The 22843-nt window shown below is 36.3% G+C and overlaps 1 protein-coding gene and 1 long non-coding RNA gene across 2 annotated transcripts in view; one reads left to right on the forward strand and one right to left on the reverse strand.

The window, feature by feature from the left end:
* The first annotated feature begins 2386 nt into the window (after window positions 1–2386).
* Window positions 2387–22843, forward strand: part of hcn4l (hyperpolarization activated cyclic nucleotide-gated potassium channel 4l) — a 29435-nt gene continuing 8978 nt past the window's right edge. The window contains exons 1-6 of the mRNA XM_058767389.1: window positions 2387–3752; window positions 11911–12334; window positions 13907–14068; window positions 16098–16316; window positions 20156–20302; window positions 20412–20652. Of these exons, the coding sequence (XP_058623372.1) occupies window positions 3094–3752; window positions 11911–12334; window positions 13907–14068; window positions 16098–16316; window positions 20156–20302; window positions 20412–20652 (1852 nt within the window). The 5' untranslated portion in view covers window positions 2387–3093. The remainder of the gene's footprint in view (window positions 3753–11910; window positions 12335–13906; window positions 14069–16097; window positions 16317–20155; window positions 20303–20411; window positions 20653–22843) is intronic.
* Window positions 5371–22843, reverse strand: part of LOC131534492 (uncharacterized) — a 28150-nt gene continuing 10677 nt past the window's right edge. Inside the window, exons 2-3 of the long non-coding RNA XR_009269361.1 lie at window positions 15657–15785; window positions 5371–5688 (exon numbers count right to left, since the gene is read on the reverse strand). This is a non-coding gene — a long non-coding RNA (uncharacterized LOC131534492). The remainder of the gene's footprint in view (window positions 5689–15656; window positions 15786–22843) is intronic.

Below are 22843 nucleotides of genomic sequence, written 5' to 3' on the forward strand. Positions count from 1 at the left end.
AATTCATCTTCAACTTCAAACTTTAAAAAAGAGTCCTCTATCCATAATATTGCTTTTCCAGTGAAAAAGATGTCTGAATCAGGAGAGAAATATGCACAGATCAAGCACTGTTTGCAAGCGACAACAGTTCTGAACAAATAATGTCAATGGACAACAGGGGATGAATTTTTTCACTGGAGGAAGTGTTATTATGGGTTACGGACTAAGTGTTGGTTTAATGTTAAAATGCCTTATTGAGGGATTTGTTTCTTACAAACATGCAGCTTTTCATTTCACAAGATGTTAACTGATGGACTGGAGTCTTATGGATTGCTTGTGGATTATTGTGATGTTTTTATCAGCTGTTTGGACTCTCATTCTGACAGCACCCATTCACTGCAGAGGATCCATTGCTGAGCAAGTGATGTAATGATGTAATTTCTCTGCAAATCTGTTCCGATAAAAAAACAAACTCAGCTATCTTGGATGGCCTGAGGGTGATTAAAAATTGCAGCAAATTTTCATTTTTTGGCAAACAATTCCTTTAATATGAATTTACATCAATTGTATTAATTAATCAATGTGCATATGGAAACAGTCATATACTAACATACAAGGTCACTTACAAAACATTAAAAACTAAAAATATCCAAGCCTTGTGCAACTTACACAATGTTGCATTGTCTTTTGAAAAAAGTACATACCATCTGCTTCAGTATTATCTTTGTGGGGGTGTTTTAAAGGTTAAAAATCATCTTATCATATGGTTGGCACTGTTATGCCAGCAGTCCTAAAAGAAATATGTCTGTGCACCAGAGGGGGGCATTGCTGACCAAGGCTGAAACTTCAGACCCTCCAAACGTTTAATGTCTCTGGACGTTTGTTTCTACTCCCCCACCCTCTCAGTTTTCAGTTATAGACATTGCACCAAAAAGATCTGTGCAACAGTATTCGGATGATCCATTTACATAAGTATTATCATCTACACTCATTATAAGCTGTTTCATTTAAAGCATGGTGTAAGTATGCATTTTATTGCATTAATGTGGTTTATATAGTGCATTACTATAAATAAGAACATTAATGTTCTGCCAGAAAGATGCAAGAGGAATTTTTAAGATTGAATTCATTAATATAACCTGCACACTATAAATCCATACAAATACTGTATTACATGGTGAAATTGGCTGACTGAGTTGCAATGGTATTCAGACAGCAGGTTACCGTACAACAGAAAGAAAGATGATATTTTCATACATACACACTCACAAAAATCACATCCACACAGAATAATCTCACAGTCGTTTCTCCTCCATAGCCATAGGGATGGATGATTCCTGGAAAGGCAGTGTTTGTCACAATGCATTTTCTGCTCAAAAGGCAGAAAGCTGTCTTTGCCCAGGCGCTTACAGATTATAGTGCCATTATTCTCTCAGTATCTAGTTTCATCAGATCACTGGGTGCCCTGACTTCACCATCTGACATGTTATGTTGTATCCAGACCACACATTAAAAACCATGACACTAGATGAAGCACAGTTGTTTTAAAACAAGGCTGTGTGGTTTTTGAAAATCGAACGTGCCATAAGAGGGGTATATTCGAACTGAATGACTTGAATATTTCACATCATTTTATTACTCTGAAAAATGGTCACATTTTGTGGTGAACATGATTACACAAGATAAAAACATGGCATAAATAAAAGAACAAGACCCATCTGAAAAGACCATCGTAGCTGTTGTCCCCGCTAGACCTCTTTCATTAACTAGCAACACTGTCTTGGTCAACCAGCTTCACTAACTACTGGTTCACCAGCTAGACCAGCACCAAACCACGGTGGGCATGGTTGTCTGTCAGCCATATACATCCACCAAACTAATTAGGATATGAATAATGGGTAACACTTTCTTTTAAGGTGTTACGCATTTTACATGTAGGCTACTTACTGTTATAATAACACTTAATTATTAATACCACATAATTAATAATAATTAATAACACATAATTACATGTAAGTAACCCTAACCATATAGTAAGTGCATAGTTAATTAAAATGACTCGGTAGGCTATTTAAATGTATAATTACATTGTAACACCTTAAAATAAAGTGTAACCGAATAATAAATTAGTCTGCTAAGAAGAAGCAGTGTGCGAATTATTCATTGACCTTCAGAAAGGCTCAAATTTCTGTTAATAATTTTCCGGGTATTGCGTTTCAGATCTCGCGCGACTCCAAATTCTGGCGTCCCGGATAACCTTCAACTACCTTAAGAGACATTTTAATTAGCCTGCCATTAAAAGTTTATTTTATTGTGTTTTGTGAATAATCCACAATAAAGTCTATGTGTTTTGCCGCTTTACTGATTCTAAACAGCGTTCCAGCGGCGAGCTGTTGCTATGGTTACGTTCTCCCGCGAACGCGATTTCAACTTTTGCGTTTACAGAACGCTTTTGAATTGAGTGTATCTTTATGTTGTACGAATAGCCTACATACTTTTATTTCTTATGACTTCCTCGCACCCTGCTAGTCTGATAAACAATACCCAGCTGTTAGCATGAAACAATACCAATTCTTTTCCGTAAGGCATCATGACGTAATAGAATGAATGGCGTAAAAACGCTACTTTTACCATTCAGGAATGTTTATGTTATTATTGGGCAAATCATTTGGTGAATAATGTCATGTCACGTTTTTTATTTTTTTCTACACCCCTAACAGTCGGTTTAGGTGGTGCGTGCTTATTTGCTGTCTGCGCTTCTATGGCAACGTAATAGATTATCCATCCCCACGCATGTTACCACAACTGATCTGGACATCTTTTGCACATTGGATTACTGATGTGTCAATGGCTGGGGGCTTCGTAAGTGCTGTTTGAAGAGTAGTTTGGAAAGGAGGGTGCAATGATTTGTCATTGAGACGCGCGTCAAATTGTTTCTCATTCAGACACGTCCCTCCGTCTTCCCGCATCCAGTGTGCGCGCTCGGTGTCTAGTATTACAGATGCAGCGGGATGCATATTTGTGCATTCATATTTTGGACGACCTATTTTCCTGCCTGCGTCTCCTCTCAGATGATACCGACTGTCATTTGTTCCGTTAAGGTGGTCGATCACAATGGATAGGGTGCATTCTTCCATGCGCAAACGGCTCTATAGCTTGCCACATCAGTTTGGACACAAGGGTGCTATGACTCGAGACGGTGAAGACAGCGACAAGGACACTCGGAGGAAAAGTGTCAAGATGAAGCATCTTCCCTCACCCTCCTCCACGGGGAGCTCTAAAGGTGTCAGCGAGGCCAAGAGCGGAGACGCGGAGACCGATGTGGGGAGACCCTTCAGAACCAACGTGAACGGCGACTGCCGGAGATTCAGAGGCAGCCTTTCTTCCATCACCAGTCGGCATGCTCCAGACGCGGATCTGGCGGAGCAGAGGTGCCTCATCGGGGATGCGAGCCCCGAGGACGACGGTCCCTTGGAGCAACCCGCACCTGGAGAGAGCCAGGGCGCGCAGGGCGGCCGCGGCGACGGGGCACAACAGGCGCCCTCTGAAGAACAGTCGACTTTCGTAAAGTTGGAGGGTATCGATCAAATCATGCCTGACGATGAGCGGCTGTACCAGGCGGGCTTTATGCACAGGCAGTTTGGCGCGATGCTTCAGCCGGGGGTCAACAAGTTCTCGCTTCGAATGTTCGGGAGCGAGAAGGCGGTGGAGCGCGAGCAGGAGCGGGTCAAATCTGCAGGCTTTTGGATCATTCACCCATACAGTGACTTCAGGTAATCCCATGTCTAATTATCGGCTATGCAAGTGTTCCCACTGCCATCAGGCCTCCAGTAAGGAGCTCTCCAAAATTAAACGATTCTGTGCTTTGCTCACATGTCTGAGCAGATTAAAAACAGCCCATTTGTCTTTCCATGGTTTTGTTTTTTAAAACGGTTTTTTTTTTCTGTGTCCTTGAGCTTGCTGAGGATATTAAAATCAGGCCCGTGCTGTTGCATTCCCTAACCTCACCTGGTCATATTCACCTCTTTCCTGTTTGAATGACATTGATACCATCCACATATTGCAAGGGCAAACAGTGTCACCAACGCAAGCTGTCTAGGAGTTTCTGTGATTGTTTTGCATTCATTGCGTGAAACTTTCACTGCACCAGCCACAAAAGGCAAGTGTAATCTCTCACTTTACTGCATAGAAATAAGTCACACAATCATATTTAGCCGTTGTTCTTATGTTTTCACTCAAACAGAGCTGTCCGTTTCTGCACAGGCCGGGAAATAGGGTGATCAAAATGGGTTAACATGACGACGGGCATTATTGGGAGCAAACATCAGAGAGGATTACGACAACACAATTTATTTAATGGCACTCTGGTCCGAGTTGGAGGGGCAGTACTAACAGTCAGTTAGCTGAAATGGACCACATGGCCTTCGCACAGTCAGGACGGCGTGTAAGCCAAGCAGTTATGTGCTTCTAATGAGCGATTGGCACATTGTTTTGGATATCAGTCAAAATAAATGATGTGAGATCAGGGTCATACAGTGCAAAGCAGGACAATGTTGAATCAACACCAGAAATGAAAATTCTGTCATCATTTACTCAACCTCAGGTCACCTGTATGACTTTCTTTCTTCACAGAAGAAGATATTTTAAATAACTGCTTTTGTCCATTCAGTGAAAGTCAATGGGGTCCAGACGAAACCATTTTTGTGTTTTGTTTGGATCCATTGACTTCCATTGTATTTGGCAAAAAAACAACCAAATATATATTTTTTTTTGTTCCACATATAAAATGAAGTCATACAGGTTTGAAATGACATAAGGATGAGTACATGATGACAGAATGTGATTTTTTGTTGTTTTGTTTCGTTTGTTTGAACTATTTGTTTCCTACACTGTACAAAATATTTTTTTGAAATTACCGCAGATTGTTTTACACAAAAAATACAATTTCAGTCTTTCTACTTCAAATTTTAACATTTAATTCGGTATCACTTGTCAATTCTGTTTGATTATTTGTCAAATTTACTAGCTATTTCTAAGCTTTTTTTTTTTTTTTTACAGAGCACTTGAAAAAAATGGTGTAGAAATAATTTTCACTTTTGCTAGTGAAATTTGCTAGTAAATAATTAATCACAAAGAAAAGGCATTGAATATAACATTTTCAAGTAGAAAGAATAAAATTTTATTTTTTATACTCCAATAATATTTGTTTTGAAAATCATTTTTACAGTGTAGAAAAATGGAAAAGGTACTGGTAATTCTGCCAGCACAATATCTGTTGTATTTCATTTACCCCTAATATACAGGACAAATTAATATGTAATTCAAAATATGAGTAAAACACCTATAGAAAATATTTTCTTAGAATATTTCCCTTTAATATGTACTGGCAAAACCATCCAAAATGCATCTGTTAACTCAAACTTCAGTTTTGTGACTATATATACGATGGCTGTTATTTCAGGAAGCATCTAGACCTGTTGAGTACCAAATGACCACAGCAGCAGGTGATTTGTAAAGTTTCACCTGTCACAAGAGGTACCGTCCTTAGTCGTCTGGCATTTTCAGGTGTCATTTTCACATTTGCCCTTGTCTCCTTCCTCTTGCACTTGCTTCATCCCTGTCTCGCCGTGCTCTCTGACCTTCCTCCCCTCAGCACTGTTAGGGAAGGGGATGGGCGATTCAGGGACTTCCATTTGCTGATTGCATTACCTGGTTGATGCAGAAAACGAGAAGAGAGTGTCAGAATGTGAATGGAGGCTGTTTAGAGGGGGGTGGAAGGTTAGCATCAGTGTTCAAGGGGTTTTGGAATAAGGGAAGCAAAGAGATGTGCTTTTTTAATGAATCACAACAGAGCATCTCTGTTCTGCAGCGTATTTGGAAAAAGTAGTGGGGGATTGGTCGTCATGTGACACACAGCAGCCACAACAACACTTATGTTTTCATTCCCAAACACATTAACTATATCAGGAAATATCTTGATTCTCATCTTTATAGATCATGTTAGTTGATCTAGTGCGATGGTCAAAGTAACCTAATAATGTAATCTATTAAATATGGGTGGCATGCCATAACATATTTTAATACTACTGACTTTATATTTAATGTGAATTTAACATTCAAAGTTAATGTGAATAAAAACATTTTAAGTTAGGCTACTAATCATAACACTTTCATTGTACAGAAAGAGAGCAAAGAACATTTACATTATCAAAGAACATTTTTACTGACAGAGTTCAAGCACCCTCAAAAACTCCCATTAAAATCACTGAAGCGGTTTACACTGTGAAATTAATATGTTACTTACAGGTTCGTACACACATTTTTACTTTATTGTTTCTAACGAGAGAATTCGCCAGAAAGAGGTATTCAGTCAGCGAGCAAGTAAAGAAAACACCGGCATTTTAGCGATGACTCATCTGAACGCCTCTGATTGGTCATTGCATTCATAGCTCAACAGCATCGTATGTGATTGGTTATAATGCGCAGTGCTGTAAAAACGTGTCTGTATCTGGCTCTGTGCCAGCCAGCGAACAGATTTGAATTTAGCAGCTGATGATATGACGCACTGAACGATCTAATCACGCCGGTGTGATTGTATTAAATATAGAAAATATTAATCAAATTTACAGGTATTTTTGAAAAGGTCCTGTTCACACATGATCTCTTAACGGTAATTTACCAGTTATTTACCAGTAAATACTATATGTGTGAAAGGGGCTTTTGTAAATAACTGCAGCGATGCAGCGGAACGTCAGATAATGAACGTGATGACGCAGTGTATTGTAAACAGAAAACAGTAATGAAACCCAAAAATTGAAGAGTAATGGACTGTAAAGTAACTACATAGTGTTATTCCCCATGCTTTAATCTGTGTGCTAGTCTGTTTGTTCGGAGTAGTTCTGGTAAAAGTGATGAAGATGTTTTAAATGTTCTTCCTCAGTTTTATAATCAGGCTGTAATGTTAACATTTTTTTAATGAAAACTCATTTGATTGGTTCATAATAGTGTTCTGTCTCATGATAAAGCGGATGTTTGAGAGTTTGTGGTCATACGGTGATATTTTTGAAATGCAGCAGAGGGCCCTGTTTCTTTCATCTCTACAGTTGTAGATCTTGGTTGAGTTCACTTTCTAAAGGCCAAAAAGGCCAAAAGTGACAATATAGTTAAAGAAACAGCCTTAAGGCTATCTGAATTCAGTTGATTCTTTTGCATGACGGCGGCATGACAACCACCCAAGTGAATCATGGCAATAGTCTTGCATAAACCTATTATTATGTACCCAACACATTAGCTTTCTGCAGGGGACTCCAGCGGCCAGAGCGACTGGTTGAGCTGTGGTGCAGAGCGTTCGGATGATGGCTAGATCTGGTGAGTAGAGTTGACACAGATTCCACTGAGAGATCATCACAATTGGAGGGATGGGGATTGGGAAAGACAATTAGGACTCATAATATGCTAAGCAGCAACAGATAGAGAAGGAGAATAGAGAGTGTATTTTTGGCAGATTGTAACAGAAAGCTGATTATTGCAAAGGCTTTTGTTTGGATGAAATGTGTTCCCTCTGCTGTCATTTAACAGTGGCTCTCGTCTGTTAGTTGATTTTTAGCCTAAATAGGGTCGTTAAAGATCCAAATGAAGGGGAATCACAACTTACACACAAACCAAATACCTTTTTTGCAGAACTATCTTCACTTTTCCAAGCTTTCTCGAGTCCATACCCACTGGTGTGGATATTTTATATTGCAAATGATATTGAATAATGCCTCTTGTGGTTTCTGGTGTATGTTCTCATGATATATCATTTGTTTACACGTGCGAATTGAGAAGAGAATAATGTTATATAATTGCGGTTACAGTGATACTATGGTTGATGTGATAGATATTGGATATTCTCAGTACAATTACTGCTCTAGTAACAGCGTGGGTTGACAGTTGCATATCCATATTGCATTTATAGACAGTATAGACAGTAATATAGATATGATGGAAGTTTACAGACTATAATATAATCTGGAGATTAAGTGGACCAAGAAAATGTGATGTGATGTGATATGATTAGATTACTAAATAATTGGTAGGCCCAGACAGAATCTGTTTTGTTGTTGTTTTGTTTTGTTTTTTTCATTAATTTTCTGCACTGATTATTATACATATTACTTAATTTATTTATTTTATATATATATATATATATATATATATATAATTATTTATTGAAATAATTCATTATTCACTACATTTATTTAGTTGTTGAACTTCTCTTGGTATCAGTGTGCCACTTTTAGTCCTTGCATAAGAGTATGGTACAAACAGTTCAGCACATGTTGCTGTAAAACTTATTCTTTTGCCTGCTTTGACCACTGGAGCATCTGTCCAAGGGTAAATGTCAATGGCAAATCCTTTATAATCTGAAAACTGTCTGGAAATAATCTGGCAGATTTAGTGACACTTCCTATAGATGGTTTGTTCTTGTTTAATCTCCTCCAAAGCTCATTTCAAGCAATGTAAAATAGAGCCCTGCAATGTGGAAGTAGTATTTTTCCATTTGGTTAAACCCAGATTTTATATTACATTTAAAAGTGGGTATTTAACATATATGTGATTAGAGTATTAACTTGCCAGAAAAGAAGCAGATATAATATAATATTAGCATTGTTTGGATTCTATTCCTGATGAATTACAGTAAGTTTGAGTGGGATATATCATAAGGCTCATCTTTCGTTTATTTAATTTATTTTAAATTAGCTGGTATGTTTATGATGCTAGTTTATGGTCAGTTGAAAGTGGTTTTGGAGAGGGACGTTATCATTTTGAGAATTTAATTTTCACCTGAGATTTGACGCCAAATTACAGAGGGGTAAAAATGACTTTAGAAAGACCATGGCAGCATCATTATTGTATTTTTACACTGTTAGTAAAATCAGTTGACGCAATACTGGTTGCTTTATATGCCAGTGGTGGCAGTTTTTTCCCCAGAGTTTGTGAGCTTTGACTCAGAAAGTATTAAAGGTATGTAAATATTATTTTATATTATACTGGTTCTTAACAAATTTATCATTTGGTCTCTTAATTTTTAAGGCCCTACACTGTAAAAAGTGAACTTAAAAAAATTGAGGAAACCCGTTGCCTTAAAATTTTGATAATTGAAATTTTTTATTAAGTGATAATTAAAATAAAATATTTTAATTGAATTGTCAAGTTCACTTAACTTTTAATAAAAAAAAAAATATTATGCACTTAATAATTTTAAGTTAAGTCAACTTTCACTTTTTACAGTGTATATGGTTTAACAGAGATGTAGGGATTTCAATCTGGCTCCATGAGTAAATTAAACTTTTTAATTTTAAAGAGGAATGTCTGATGAACAAATATTGTTTAAACTAAGAATGTATCTTGTTTCTCTCTATCAAAACAATTGCAAAGAACAGATGTTTGAGTGCCATAAATAGTCTTTTCCCAAAGTTTGCGTGCCTGTAACTTAAGAAGTATTAAAGACACTGTATCTCAATATCCTATGAGATTTTACTTCTTAAATTAGATTCTTGTATTCTGGTGCAAAGCCATTTCATATTTTGGCTTTATTCTTCATTTATGTATTTCTTTGACCAGAAACAAAATATCAAAATTAAACTTTTTAGCCTCTGAGGACTTCTGGTTGATTTGACATGGAGTGGCCCAGTTCTTTTTATATGTTTATGCTTGTTTATGCTAATATGATTGCAGATAACAGTAACCTTCAGTCATGATCCAATACTGTGTGAGATCATGGTTAATCTGCTTTTTATTATTTCTGCAGTCATTTTAGAAGCTATTTGTTTGTGAAGAAAACACAGTGACCTATTTATACACAAATATAAGAGCCTAAAATCGAACTGAGTGTTTTTTTCTTGTCCGTGGTGTCAAACAACAGTTAATCCCACTGGACAACTCTGAAATGCTGAGAGCCTCGTTCTCTCTTTTCAATCCATACCGAGCTGGACGGTTTATCAACCCTCTGTGTGATCGATTTCTGCTTAATTACAACTCAGCAGCAAAGGACTGGGATCTAGTAACCAACCAGCTGTCTACCACGGTATAAATGAAGAAGGCTAATCCACGACTTCAGTTTTTGGTGTACAAAAAGAATATTAGCATGTGGGGAAAAGAGCCAGGCAAATACTGTAAAGCAACGTGAAATATTAGTAGCATTATTGAATGTTTCACACAACCAAAAAAGGCTCATTTTGGTATGTCAGGGCCAATAGGGTAATTAATGCTGCGTTCAGCAATTATGGCGGCATGTTTTTGTGTAAACGTTTCACCCAGCAGATCTTTTATTGATGAAATGGCGGTCTTGCCAGAGGTCTCCTGGATGTCTTCCAGCCCCTTTCATTTACATACGTACGACACATCCAATTACCAAACAGGGAACTCATCCATAAACGAGAAGTAATAGCCCAACCAGACAGCCAGCCATTTCCAGCGTCAGTCAGGGGCTGAGCTCATGAAGCGTTCTCAAGAAATCCTGAGTGCGCTTTTTAGATTAGTGTTTCTGATTACGGACATCATAATACTTATTTTGTGGAAATGATGGCAGACGATTATATTCATGCATTTGGTAGATGCATTTATCCAAAGCTAACTGCTTGCAAGGCATGCATCTTATCGATTGTATTTCCTGGGAATTGAACCATTGACCTTGGTGTTGCTAGCGCATCAGTTTAGCTACAGAACTGGTTGGTTTTAAATGTAACCCTGGACCACAAAACCAGTCTTAAGTCGCTGGGGTATATTTGTAGCAATAGCCAAAATACATTGTATGGGTCAAAATTATCCATTTTTCTTTTATGCCAAAAAATCATTAGGATATTAAGTAAAGATCATGTTCCATGAAGATATTTTGTAAATTTCTTACCGTAAATGTATCAAAACTTCATTTTTGATTAGTAATATGCATTGATAAGAACTTCATTTGGACAACTTTAAAGGTGATTTTGTCAATATTTAGATTTTTTTGCACCCTCAGATTCCAGATTTTCAAACAGTTGTATATCAGTCAAATATTGTCCAATCCTGACAACCCATACATCAATGGAAAGCTTATTTATTCAGCTTTCAGATTATGTATGAATCTCAATTTTGAAAAATTGACACTTAAGACTGGTTTTGTCGTCCAGGGTCACAAATATGCCATTGTTTCTTTTTGAACCTATACACAAATAAATTTCAAAGGTGTTTCAGGAAGTATAATTTTAATTTTATATTTCTGTCATTTAAGTATTTTTTTATTTATTAAGTATTGAAATATCTTCAGTATTCATTTTAGTTTAAGTTTCAGTCATTTTGTTACATACATTTGTCATTGTTTCATTCACACCCCACACACACATATATATTTAGTTTTAATTTATTTTTAAGTTTAAATTTTAGTATTCATTTATGTTTTTAATTGTTGTATTTTAAATTTCTTATTTTTATATTTTATTTTATTTCAGCTTTATCTCAATTACTGAAAGTGATTTGAAATAGTCTTTGTTTTAGTTAAAAAACAAGACATAATATGGTAAATAATAAATTTTAGTGATAATGTTAATTATTTACTATTGTTTTTATAAAATAAAAATGTGTAATGTTAACTATGTATTTAATTATGTTAATTAATGATGATAATAATTATATCATAATATTAACATTTTATATTTATAGTATTTATTACTATTATTTGTTATTCGTTAAGAATTATTATTACTATATCTATAAATAAATGTATTATCCAGTTTTCTATCTTGTAGGTTCCATTTTTTCAGCTAAAAAAAATGAATTTTAAGAAGAAGCACTTAATTGTAATTCATCATCTTTAATTGCCTTTATTGGGTTAATGGTTTCAAAGGTCATGCAGAGTCTTCTGTTCCAAAGGCATTAAATAAACACTTTGTCCATTTTTATGTCGTCCAGGTTCTACTGGGATCTGATCATGCTCCTGTTGATGGTGGGCAACCTGATCATCATCCCCGTAGGCATCACCTTCTTTAAAGATGAACACACCCCCGCCTGGATAGTCTTTAACGTGGTCTCTGACACATTCTTCCTGGTTGACCTGGTGCTGAACTTCCGCACGGGGATCGTCAAAGAAGACAGCACAGAAATCATCCTGGACCCTCAGCAGATCAAGGTCAAGTATCTTCGGAGCTGGTTCGCCGTGGATTTCATCTCCTCCATCCCTGTGGATTACATCTTCCTCATTGTGGAGACACGTATCGACTCGGACTTCTACAAGACGGCCCGAGCGTTGAGGATTGTGCGTTTCACTAAAATACTCAGTCTGCTTCGGCTGCTGAGATTGTCCAGACTCATTAGATACATCCACCAATGGGAGGAGGTAAGATGCACCTCTATAGACTCTTAGATTGTAATATATCTATCACAAATAGATAAAACACTTTTTTGTTGGCTTGTGAATGTTGAAAAGGAAATGAACTGTGATATGAACCTTGTTTGATATTCCCGCACCAATAATGGAGCTGCCCATGGTTTCTTTTGGTGGTCCTGAAGCAATATTTCTGTCAAAGAAATATACTCATTCCTCATAAACACAATTCTAACCGTAATATAAACCATTCAGTGAATATTTCTGACTTAAAATGAAAATTCTGCCATCATCACCCTTGTGTTGTTTCAGAAATTGCTGAGGAATCGGGATTTGGGCTGTTGTAGTCTAAAACGACAAAAAATATAAAAATTCCAATAGAAGTAAGAAAAAAATGCTTATTTAATTATATGCACTACTGTTACAAAAGTTTGGGTTAGTAGAATGTTCTATAAAGGAATTATTGCTTTTATTCAGCAAGGAAGCACTAAATTGGCCAAAAGTGACATTTATAATGTTACAAAAGATTCCAAATAAATGCTGTTCTTTTGAACTTTCTGTTAATCAAAGAATCCTGAAAAATGCATCACGGTTAAACAGCAAAAACCATTTTCAAAATTGCTAATATTAATATTTCTTGAGCAGCAAATCTGCTTAATAGAATGATTCCTGAAGGATCATGACACTGAAGACTGGAGTAATAATGCTTTGCAATCACAGGAATGAATTACATTTTAAAATGTATTAAAATAGAAACAGTTATTTTAAATTTGAACAATATTTCACAATATTGCATGGAAATAATCCATGTTTTTTACCGGTCAACATAAAAGACAATGTGGCACCTTTAGGTTTGAAACAACTTAAAATAAATGCACACGTTTGCAGAAATTTCTTTTGGATGGACTGTTCTTCTAATTACCTGTAAAATCATAGGGAAATGATTGGTAACAGATAACAGTGAGGATCTTCTAGGACCAACAATGGAGCTGATCCAAGAACACATCCTACTTCTTAAAATCACGGTCAGCAATTATAGACAGAAGATCACATTAACTTCACAGTCGTATCTGAAACTCAGCGACTGCTTTGGATTTAATTTTAGCTCTGCCAAAGAATAGCAGCTTCTAAATCAAGCAGCAATTAGCCACGATTACAGGCAGCAATGTGTTACTCAACCTAACCATTGTTTGTCAATGGCAAAGTTAAAAGCGTGCACCATGACCCTTTAATTGCTTCGATCCCTCAACCTTGCGAGTTAACGGAAATCTATTGGATTCCGCACTTTAATTACTGCTATTTGGGAACGCTGCCTTTTTGTCCACTGGGGGGTGGTGCATCGGTGCCGTTATGGATTGTGGGTAACATCAGCCTCTCGTTTGGCCTCCCACTGATCTCCTAGGAACTATTAGTAACATTAGCAGAAGAGATACAGTACCTTATGTAATACTCCACAAGCCCAGTGTTTTGCTACTAAAAACCAGCTTAAGGACAATGTGGCCTAGAACTGGGTGAGGATTAAATCTTAATTGTGACCCAATGCGGCATATTCTAGTTCACATCTCTGACCTCTTTTCCTTTTAGATTTTTCACATGACCTATGACCTGGCTAGTGCTATGGTGCGCATTGTGAATCTCATTGGAATGATGTTGTTGCTGTGCCACTGGGACGGATGCTTGCAGTTTCTGGTGCCCATGCTGCAGGACTTCCCTTCAGACTGCTGGGTGGCCAAAAACAAAATGGTGGTAAGTTTGAGGGGCCGATCCGTGTCTGTTTTCTCTTTATTTTCCATTGGCCCAGCTCCCAATGATTTATTAATCCCAACATCCACATTATCAGGTTATTTCAAGTCAAAATATAAATGCAGCAAGCTAGAATAGCTATTTATACTGCTGCAAAACAGAATAAATGACCCAGATGGAACATTTTGAATTATAGAAGGCTGTTTCCACCTCAGAGTTAAAAAAAAAAAAAGTTATGAGATTAAGTTTACAGTAAAAAAGTCACATTTTGAGTCACAATCACAAGAAACAAAGGCACAATGGCAAGATAAAAAGTTGCATTGTGATATAAAGTTGCAATTAAAATAAATAATCACAATTGTAAAATATAAAGTTCAATTGCAAGATATGAATCACAATTATGACACCATGAAGTGTCAATAATGTGATATCAGATTTTGTGACCACGTTGTAAAATACAGTATAAAGTTGCAATTATGAGAATTACAATTAAGAGAAATAAAGTCAGAGTTAAAGGAAACATTTGCAGTTTTGAGATGTCAAGTCAAAATGCAAGATATAAAGCCAGATTATGACATATAAAATCAGATTTTGAGATATAAATATAAATCACAATGTGAAATATAAAGTTGCAAATACAAGAAACAAAAGTCACAATTACAAGTAACAAAGTTACAACTGCAAGTCACATTGTAAAGTATAGAATCACAACTGGGAGATATAAAGTCAGAGTTAAAAGAAATATATGTAATTTTGAGATATTAAGTTAAATTCCGAGGCATAAAGTCAAATTGTGAGATATAAAGTCACAATTACAAGTAACAAAGTCAGAAGACACAATTGGGAAATATAAAGTCAAATTACAAGATAAATAGCCACATTATGACATAACATTGAATCAGAAATTTGAGAAATGGAGTGGCAATTATCAGATAAAAACTCAGATTATGCAATACAGGGTTACACTGCGAAATATAAAGTCACAATTTGAGAAACACAGTTGAAATTACAGAAACAAAAGTTATGAGTTACGACCGCAAGATAAAAAGTCTTATTATGAAATGGGCAACTGGGCAATACAAAGTCGTAAATTAAAAGAAAAGTTGCAGTTTTGAGATATAAAGTGAACTGCTGCAATAAAAAGCTGCATTGTGAAATATAAAGTTGAAATTACAAGAAACAAAGTCGAAATTATGAGAAACAAATTTGTAATTACAAGAAACTGCGTTGTAATTATGAAACATAGTCAAATTGTGAGACAGAAAGCCACATTGTAAGATATAAAGTCAGAATTATGACAAACAAGGTTATAATTACAAAAAAATAAAGTCAGTTACTATAAACAACGTAGCAATTGTGAGATATCATGCCGTAATTACTTTTAAGTTTTTTAATCGGAGGCTGAAACTGGCAACCATATTGAACTGATATTGGTAAAAGTAATATTTTTGACTGAAATTAGGCCAGTTGCATCATATCCTGGACCTGCATGATAAGTATTTGGCCCAAAAGTGCCAGGCCGAGTGACTCACTTTGCTAAAAGACAAACACTGCCCGTGACTATGCTTTATTAGCATTTGTAAAACAGTACCTTCTGCTTTCCTCCATCTTCTCATATCAAGAAAGCGCATGCAGCGTTCGTAATGACCCTCCTGCTAAAGGACGTGATATTTCCCTTTCTCTCTCTCTCTCTGGCCTTTACTCCGGCTCCCTCTGAGTCCTGTCAGAAATATATAGAAACACTGTCACTTTTTTTCCAGTCTAACACTCTCTCGCGCTCTTTCTTTCACATGCTGTCATTCGCGATGCTATTTTCTCTCCTCTCGGTCTCATTGGTCCGTACCTTTGTCCCTTCACAACACGTTTTGTCCCTCTTTCACTGTCTTTCTCCTATTTCTTTTGCTCTCTATCACAATTTCCGTCTTTCATGCTCTTAATTATATTCATGCTTTAATTTGGGTTCTTTTTTTCTCTTTATCTCTTCCCCACTTTCTCTTTCCGTGCATCCCTCCCTTTCTCTCTGTCCTCACAGAATGACACATGGGGTCAGCAGTACTCTTATGCCCTGTTTAAGGCCATGAGCCACATGCTGTGTATCGGGTATGGCATGTACCCTCCTGTGGGCATGACGGATGTGTGGCTGACCATCCTCAGCATGATCGTGGGTGCAACCTGCTATGCCATGTTTGTGGGCCACGCCACCGCCCTCATTCAGTCACTGGACTCCTCACGCAGGCAGTACCAGGAGAAGGTTTGTGAAAAAAAGAGGAGCTGATGAAATCAGTTGGGTCTGAGAGGCTAAAGTGTGGATATTCACATGCATTGTGATGTAAAAATAATTGTTTTGTGTTTTATTATAGAATAATCTAATGATAGGGAGCTTTCAGGGAGAATTTCACTCATAATTAAGCTAATGATGACACATACTCTGCTCAGTAAAATTTGTGCTTTTATCATCAAAAATTTAGGAATATTATTTGAGGAATTATTTTGGGATGTCTGAAATTTGAATGCCTTTGGAACCCATTTCATATCTATCTTATTTGATGGTTAAAAGTTGCTAATGCTGTTGCTGGAAGCTACCATTTTATCATGGCTCTGAAGTCAGGGACCATTGTAACAGTATTTATAATTACTAGTTCATAGTTATGAAGTAAAAAAAAAAAAATAATAATAATAATAATAAAAAAAAAATGTAATATAGCCTATATAATATTTAGTAATATTATATGTTGTTAAATAATTTATTGCTAAATAATATCCAATTGTATAAATTGTAATATTCATGTATTACAATTTATACAATTTAATAAAATGTAATAAATTGTAATACATGAATATTAATTATATAATTTTTAATTTGTATATGTGCACATATTTACAAAGTGGTATAATGTAATATATAAAGTATAATTGGGGCTGCTAATATTTTTATGTATTTTTTAAGTATTTCTGATCAACTGATTCCTATTTTAATATGTTTTAAAATATAATTTATTCCTGTGATTGAAATTTGAAATTTACAGAACCCATTAATCCAGTTTTCAGTGTCTCCTGATCCTTCAGAAATCATTATAATTTTAAACATTTCTTATTATTATCAATGTTAAAAATTAAATAATTTTTTTCAGGATTTTTTGATGAATAGAAAGTTCAGAAGAACAGCATTTATTTGAAATATAAATATTTAAATATTATAATTTAATGAACCTTGCTTAATAAAAGTATTAATCATTTTAAATATATCTTACTAACCCCAAACCTTTTAAAAAGATAGTGTATATTATATTACTATTATATTGATAGTGCATTTAAGTTTCAAACATATAACTGTTTATTCAGCTAAATGATGACAGGTAGGTTAGTAGTAGTTAAAATGTTACAACTGTCTTCTATATTCCTTTTATAATTGTAGAAAATATATACTAATGGAAAAACCCCCAAAATACAATCTTCATTGGCAAGCCAGCAATTAACGCAAAGATCATTTTAATGAGGGTGGGCAGCTGCCGTTTCCCACTTTGTTGAGCATTGTAAAGATTTCCCAGCAGACGAAATTTCTTCACTGCGAGATCCGAGAGCGCCTTTGAAGTCCTGTTTAAAAATAGAAAAACCAGGGTCGCAAACAGACGAGCGGAGAGAAAAATGAAAAACGACGAGGGTTCGTGAGTTTTGAGCGGTTCACGAGTCGTGGAGGTTTCTGACCTCTGCGGTGATCGATACGCGGTTTTAGCGTGTCTGTAAGTGTGCTGGAGTGGTAATTGAACTGTTGTCATTTTCTATGAGAAGAAAATACAAGTGCTTTGACCTCTGCTGTGTTAAAAGATTCAAGTCAATTCAGCCCGACTGCGGTTGTCGTGGCAACTTGCATTGTTGATACAGAAGCGCGTATTGATGTGAGGTTTCCTCCTCTTTCCTCTAAAAACGAATGAGTGTTTTGTTTTCTCGAAAGCTGAATGCATGAAGGCCAACGCTTTTGATTATGGTTTCACAGTACATAATTTACAGTTCCTCTCCACATCTGTTCGAGAGGGTTTTGAAGACACAAGCACAAGGGGAGAGAGAGAGAGGAAGATTTGTTTAGGGAGAGTTCAACAGGGATAAAAATGTCTGAAGTTGTCAATTTGTCCTGTTAACTTAGCTGCCGATTTCATTGCCTGCTGTATTTGGGCTTCCACACCTCTCTCCTCAGTGTCAATGCGATTACCAGCATCCACTTCCAGAAAAAGGACGAATTCCAATGACACACTTTTTTCCCCGACACCATGAGTCATGCTCGCCTTACGCTGGCATTTCGGCGAGCGACTTCACACCCTCGCCGGGCTCCGCAGTTGAAACCTAACTGTATAGCGTGACATTATTTCCTGTTGTTTGAACTCTTCCTGCTGGCTTTGTCCCCTGCCCTTGAATATGATAATAGAAGAGCCACTCGGAGAGACCGAGGAGATGTTCACAGCTGACATGGCAGGAACATTAGCATGTGGTGAAGGGCACATTGGAACCGGCTACCGTCGACAGCCGAGACAGGAGATCATGGAAGTGGGAGAGAGAAAGCAAAATGGCTAGTGACAGAACAAAGTTTATTAGAAAGGACAGTAGAGGCGTAACGTCGCCCAACCGCAGTGCCGCAGACGCTCTCTGCCGGTTTCAGAGACACGAATGAAATAACAAAGAGACAGTACAAGGGGATCGTGAGTAAAATAAACCCTATCAATACTGTACGTCCTTCCTTGAAGTGAAAGAGACAGGCTTGGAGAGCGGGACAAACAGAAAGACAATGATAAATGGGGAGATGGCCGCTGATGTGAAAATACTGCCGAGCTTTGCAAATGGAACCTGGGAAGGCTGCTGTAAATATGGAGCTGGACGGTTACATTGACCGAGCTGTTGCTTTGCAGGACATTTAGTCAATATTTATTTATTGGTAGCTGTGTAGTTAGACACAACAACTCAGTGTCTACGGACGGTTTAAAGCCTATTCACACCTAATCATAAAATCGTACATGACAAGACTTTAAAAAGTCAATGGATTACTAAGAGCTTCTTTGTTCCAAGTACAAAAATATTGGAAAGTGATCCTTTAAAAGAAGTGACAGTACCATTGTAAGGTGATGGTATCATATATCATATAATATCACAGTACTTTTGACATATAGTGCGGTAATGACCATATTCGTACTATTGTGCATGTGCAAATGATTATGATGTTAGAAAATAATGTGATAATGAACAAAATTCTTTATTTGGAAACTAGGTCATTTAAAATGTTTGCTTTGCTTTGTGTTTTTGTGTATGTTTTGTTTGATATTGTTGTTGTTTTTTTGCTTTTGCTTTCTATGCTGAATTGTTGTGTTTCATAGTATGTTGACATATACTATGATAATGAATAATTACCATATTTGTAACATTGTGCATATGCAAATTATGATGTTAGAAAGGTGCCATTTAATTTTGCTTTTTTTGTTATAATGAACACATTTTTTTATTTGGAAACTAACTTTTTTTTATTTTTGCTTTGCTTTTGTTTTGTTTTTATGTGTGTGTTTTTTGTTTGATTTTGTTGTGTTTTGTTTTGCTTTCTTTGTAGTTTTTGTTTTGTTTTGTTTTGTTTTGTTTTGTTTTGTTTTGTTTTGTTTTGTTTTGTTTTGTTTTGTTTTGTTTTGTTTTGTTTTGTTTTGTTTTGTTTCCAAGAAGGGTCAGGTGTCAATTAGATTCTTAGATTTGGTTTGGAAACAGTCTTTGATTTGGCAATAATCCTAAAACTCTACTGGATAATCTAAGAACAGGATAAACTGGAATTTCTCTGTTTGATCTGTCTATCTATCTATCTATCTATCTATCTATCTATCTATCTATCTATCTATCTATCTATCTATCTATCTATCTATCTATCTATCTGTCTTCTTGATGTTATCTGGTTTCATATTTGATCCCACTAGGGTCTTTAAAAAATGGTTTCAAATGATTATAGAAATCTCATTAGCATTTCTGTCCACATTCCTCTAGAATTTTTTTGACTATTGTTGCTGAACATGTAGATAAATATGTAATATTCAGGTTGATAATATAGTGTATATGTCATTTGTACAGTACAAGCAGGTGGAGCAGTACATGTCGTTCCACAAACTTCCTGCAGACATGCGGCAGAGGATTCATGATTACTATGAGCATCGCTATCAGGGGAAGATGTTCGACGAGGAGAGCATTCTGGGGGAACTGAACGAACCACTCAGAGAGGTTAGTAGTAACATGTAAGCCAGTTAGTGAATACTTCCAATGCGTAGCTTGTATTCTAGTACTGAACAGTTCTATCCACTTACAGAATGTTGACATTCTTCGTCTACAGGAAATCATCAGTTTTAACTGTCGAAAGCTTGTGGCTACCATGCCATTGTTCGCCAACGCGGATCCCAACTTTGTGACCTCCATGCTCACCAAGTTACGTTTCGAGGTGTTCCAGCCAGGAGATTACATTATCAGAGAGGGGACCGTCGGCAAGAAGATGTATTTCATCCAACACGGTGTACTAACTGTTCTGACGAAGGGCAGCAAAGAGACAAAGATCTCGGATGGGTCTTACTTTGGAGGTAAGAAAACACTGATATTGTTGAATTGGATGGTTTGATGCAACTTCCATTTGATTCTTGACCCTTATATGATGATAGTTTTAAAATGTTGCATGGTATAAGGCAGATTCGTTTAGAAGCTAATGCAGATGAATTGGCATTTAAGTTGCAGCAAATAAGTTTGTGTTTTTATTAGAGAGGCTTTATGTGCTTAATGTTCAGGCTGGTCCCACCATGTTCTTCTGTGTTATCGGCTGGTTCTCCCAGGGAACCAAATCAGTGAATGGCCACGCTTTTGGAGTCTGGGGAAATTCCTCACCCAGCATAAGTTAACCATTCATGAAATTAATTTCCCTCACAAGATTGAGGAAGGAGGGGAAGATAACGGTTTGAGTTGAGCCTTGTCATCAGAGGCTGTTCACTGCAGTTTTTCTCATTACCATTGTACGAATCCACATAGATTTACTTTCTTTTTTTTGTCTTGTACATTTTCTTTTTTTAATTTTGGCATTTATAAAGGCATCATTTATATGATGTCCCATTATTAAATGCCTTTTAAATTGCAAAAATACAATTTATTCACATTATATTTTACCTTGTATGCAAATAGTGAGTCTACCAAACAAATCAACACGCTCTATTTTCTGAAGAAAATGAGGGTGATGCAAATATTTTGAAATAAATTATACACCACCTGGTCTCCGAATGCAAGCTAGCCTCTTTCCTGGCGTTCTGTGCCATTATAAACTCTATTACTGTCTCCTGTGCGGTTCTGGGATCACAACTAAGCAGTTTGTGCTATCAGTGAGCTGCAGATTTAGTCAAGAAAAAAAAATGTCATCATATTTTCCAAAAAACCCCTTTCCTTCTGCCCAGGCTCGTTTGAGGTCATTACATGTTCAACAAGCCGCTCATAATCTCTTTTCCCATAAACCCTGTGTGAAAGTGCAGAAAGGAGGAGCAGGCTGGATTCTGGCCTAGTACTGAGCTCACCCAGTGCCCATATGTCATCTGTTCTTTCTCTTGTCTATCTGGTTAAGTTGAGAATATAATAATAGTACTACACACTGCAAAGTATATGCTGTATACTGTCCACTATGTTCCTATTTAAAAAAATAGAATGTGAAACAGTGCACAAAATCTTATATAATGCCATTCAAAATTTGAGGTCAGTATGATTTATTTTTAAAGAAGCAAGGATGCATTAAATTGATCCAAATTTACAGCAAAGACAGTCATTTCTATTTTAAATAAATGCTATTCTTGCTCTTCTTCTGAACTGTCTATTTATGAGAGAATCTTGAAAAAATATTTCACAGTTTCCACAAAAATATTAAGCAGCAAAACTGTTTTCAGCATTGATAAACAAAACAAAAAACAAAAAAAAAAGTTTATTGAGCTGCTAATCAGCATATCAGACTGATTTCTGAAGGATCATGTGACAATGAAGACTGGAGTAATGATGCTGAAATTTCAGCTTTGCCATCACAGGAATAAAATACATTTTAAAATATAGTTAAAATGTTTAATTTTAATAATGTTTCACAATATTACAGTTTTTTGCTGAATTGCTGATCAAGTAAATGCAGGCTTGGTGAGCATAAGAGACTACTTTCAAAAACATTTTAAACATTTTACCGAACCAAAACTAAACTTTATTTATTTGCATTTTTAATTCAGTTATTCCAATTACTATGTATACAATTCATTTTAAAGAATTTTGTATGTGTAAAAATGTCATCATTCTGAGAAGCGAGGTGTGCTCTGATTGGCCAGCTATCCAGTCCGTTGTGATTGGCCGAATACCTCAAGCATGTGACAGAAATGTTACGCCCCTTACCGTGTTGTGATGCCGTGTCCCGGCGCGACAAGACTAAAACAATAAAACCCATTATAAACGAGGCATTTGTTGCATTCAGTGAGGACATAATTACTGATTATAATGACTCATATGGTCTTTTTACGCATTGTGCCGTGCCGCGTAAACAACTGTCCTGGAACGGTATTGTAAATATAACTGATTTCTAGTTGTGTACTCATTTGGAAGGCCAAACAAAGTAGATTTTTATGCACCATGTCATTGATTCTTTATTTGCATTTCTTCCCCGACCCTCATGCCACCCTTTTCCCCCCTTTCTACCTCAGTCAGGATCTGTGCTAGTGAGTGTGTGTGCTTTGATGGAGTGGTTCTTGGCAGCATGTTCTTTATGAC

This window comes from Onychostoma macrolepis, chromosome 25 (genome assembly GCF_012432095.1).
Source record: "Onychostoma macrolepis isolate SWU-2019 chromosome 25, ASM1243209v1, whole genome shotgun sequence".
Classification (NCBI taxonomy): Eukaryota; Metazoa; Chordata; class Actinopteri; order Cypriniformes; family Cyprinidae; genus Onychostoma; species Onychostoma macrolepis.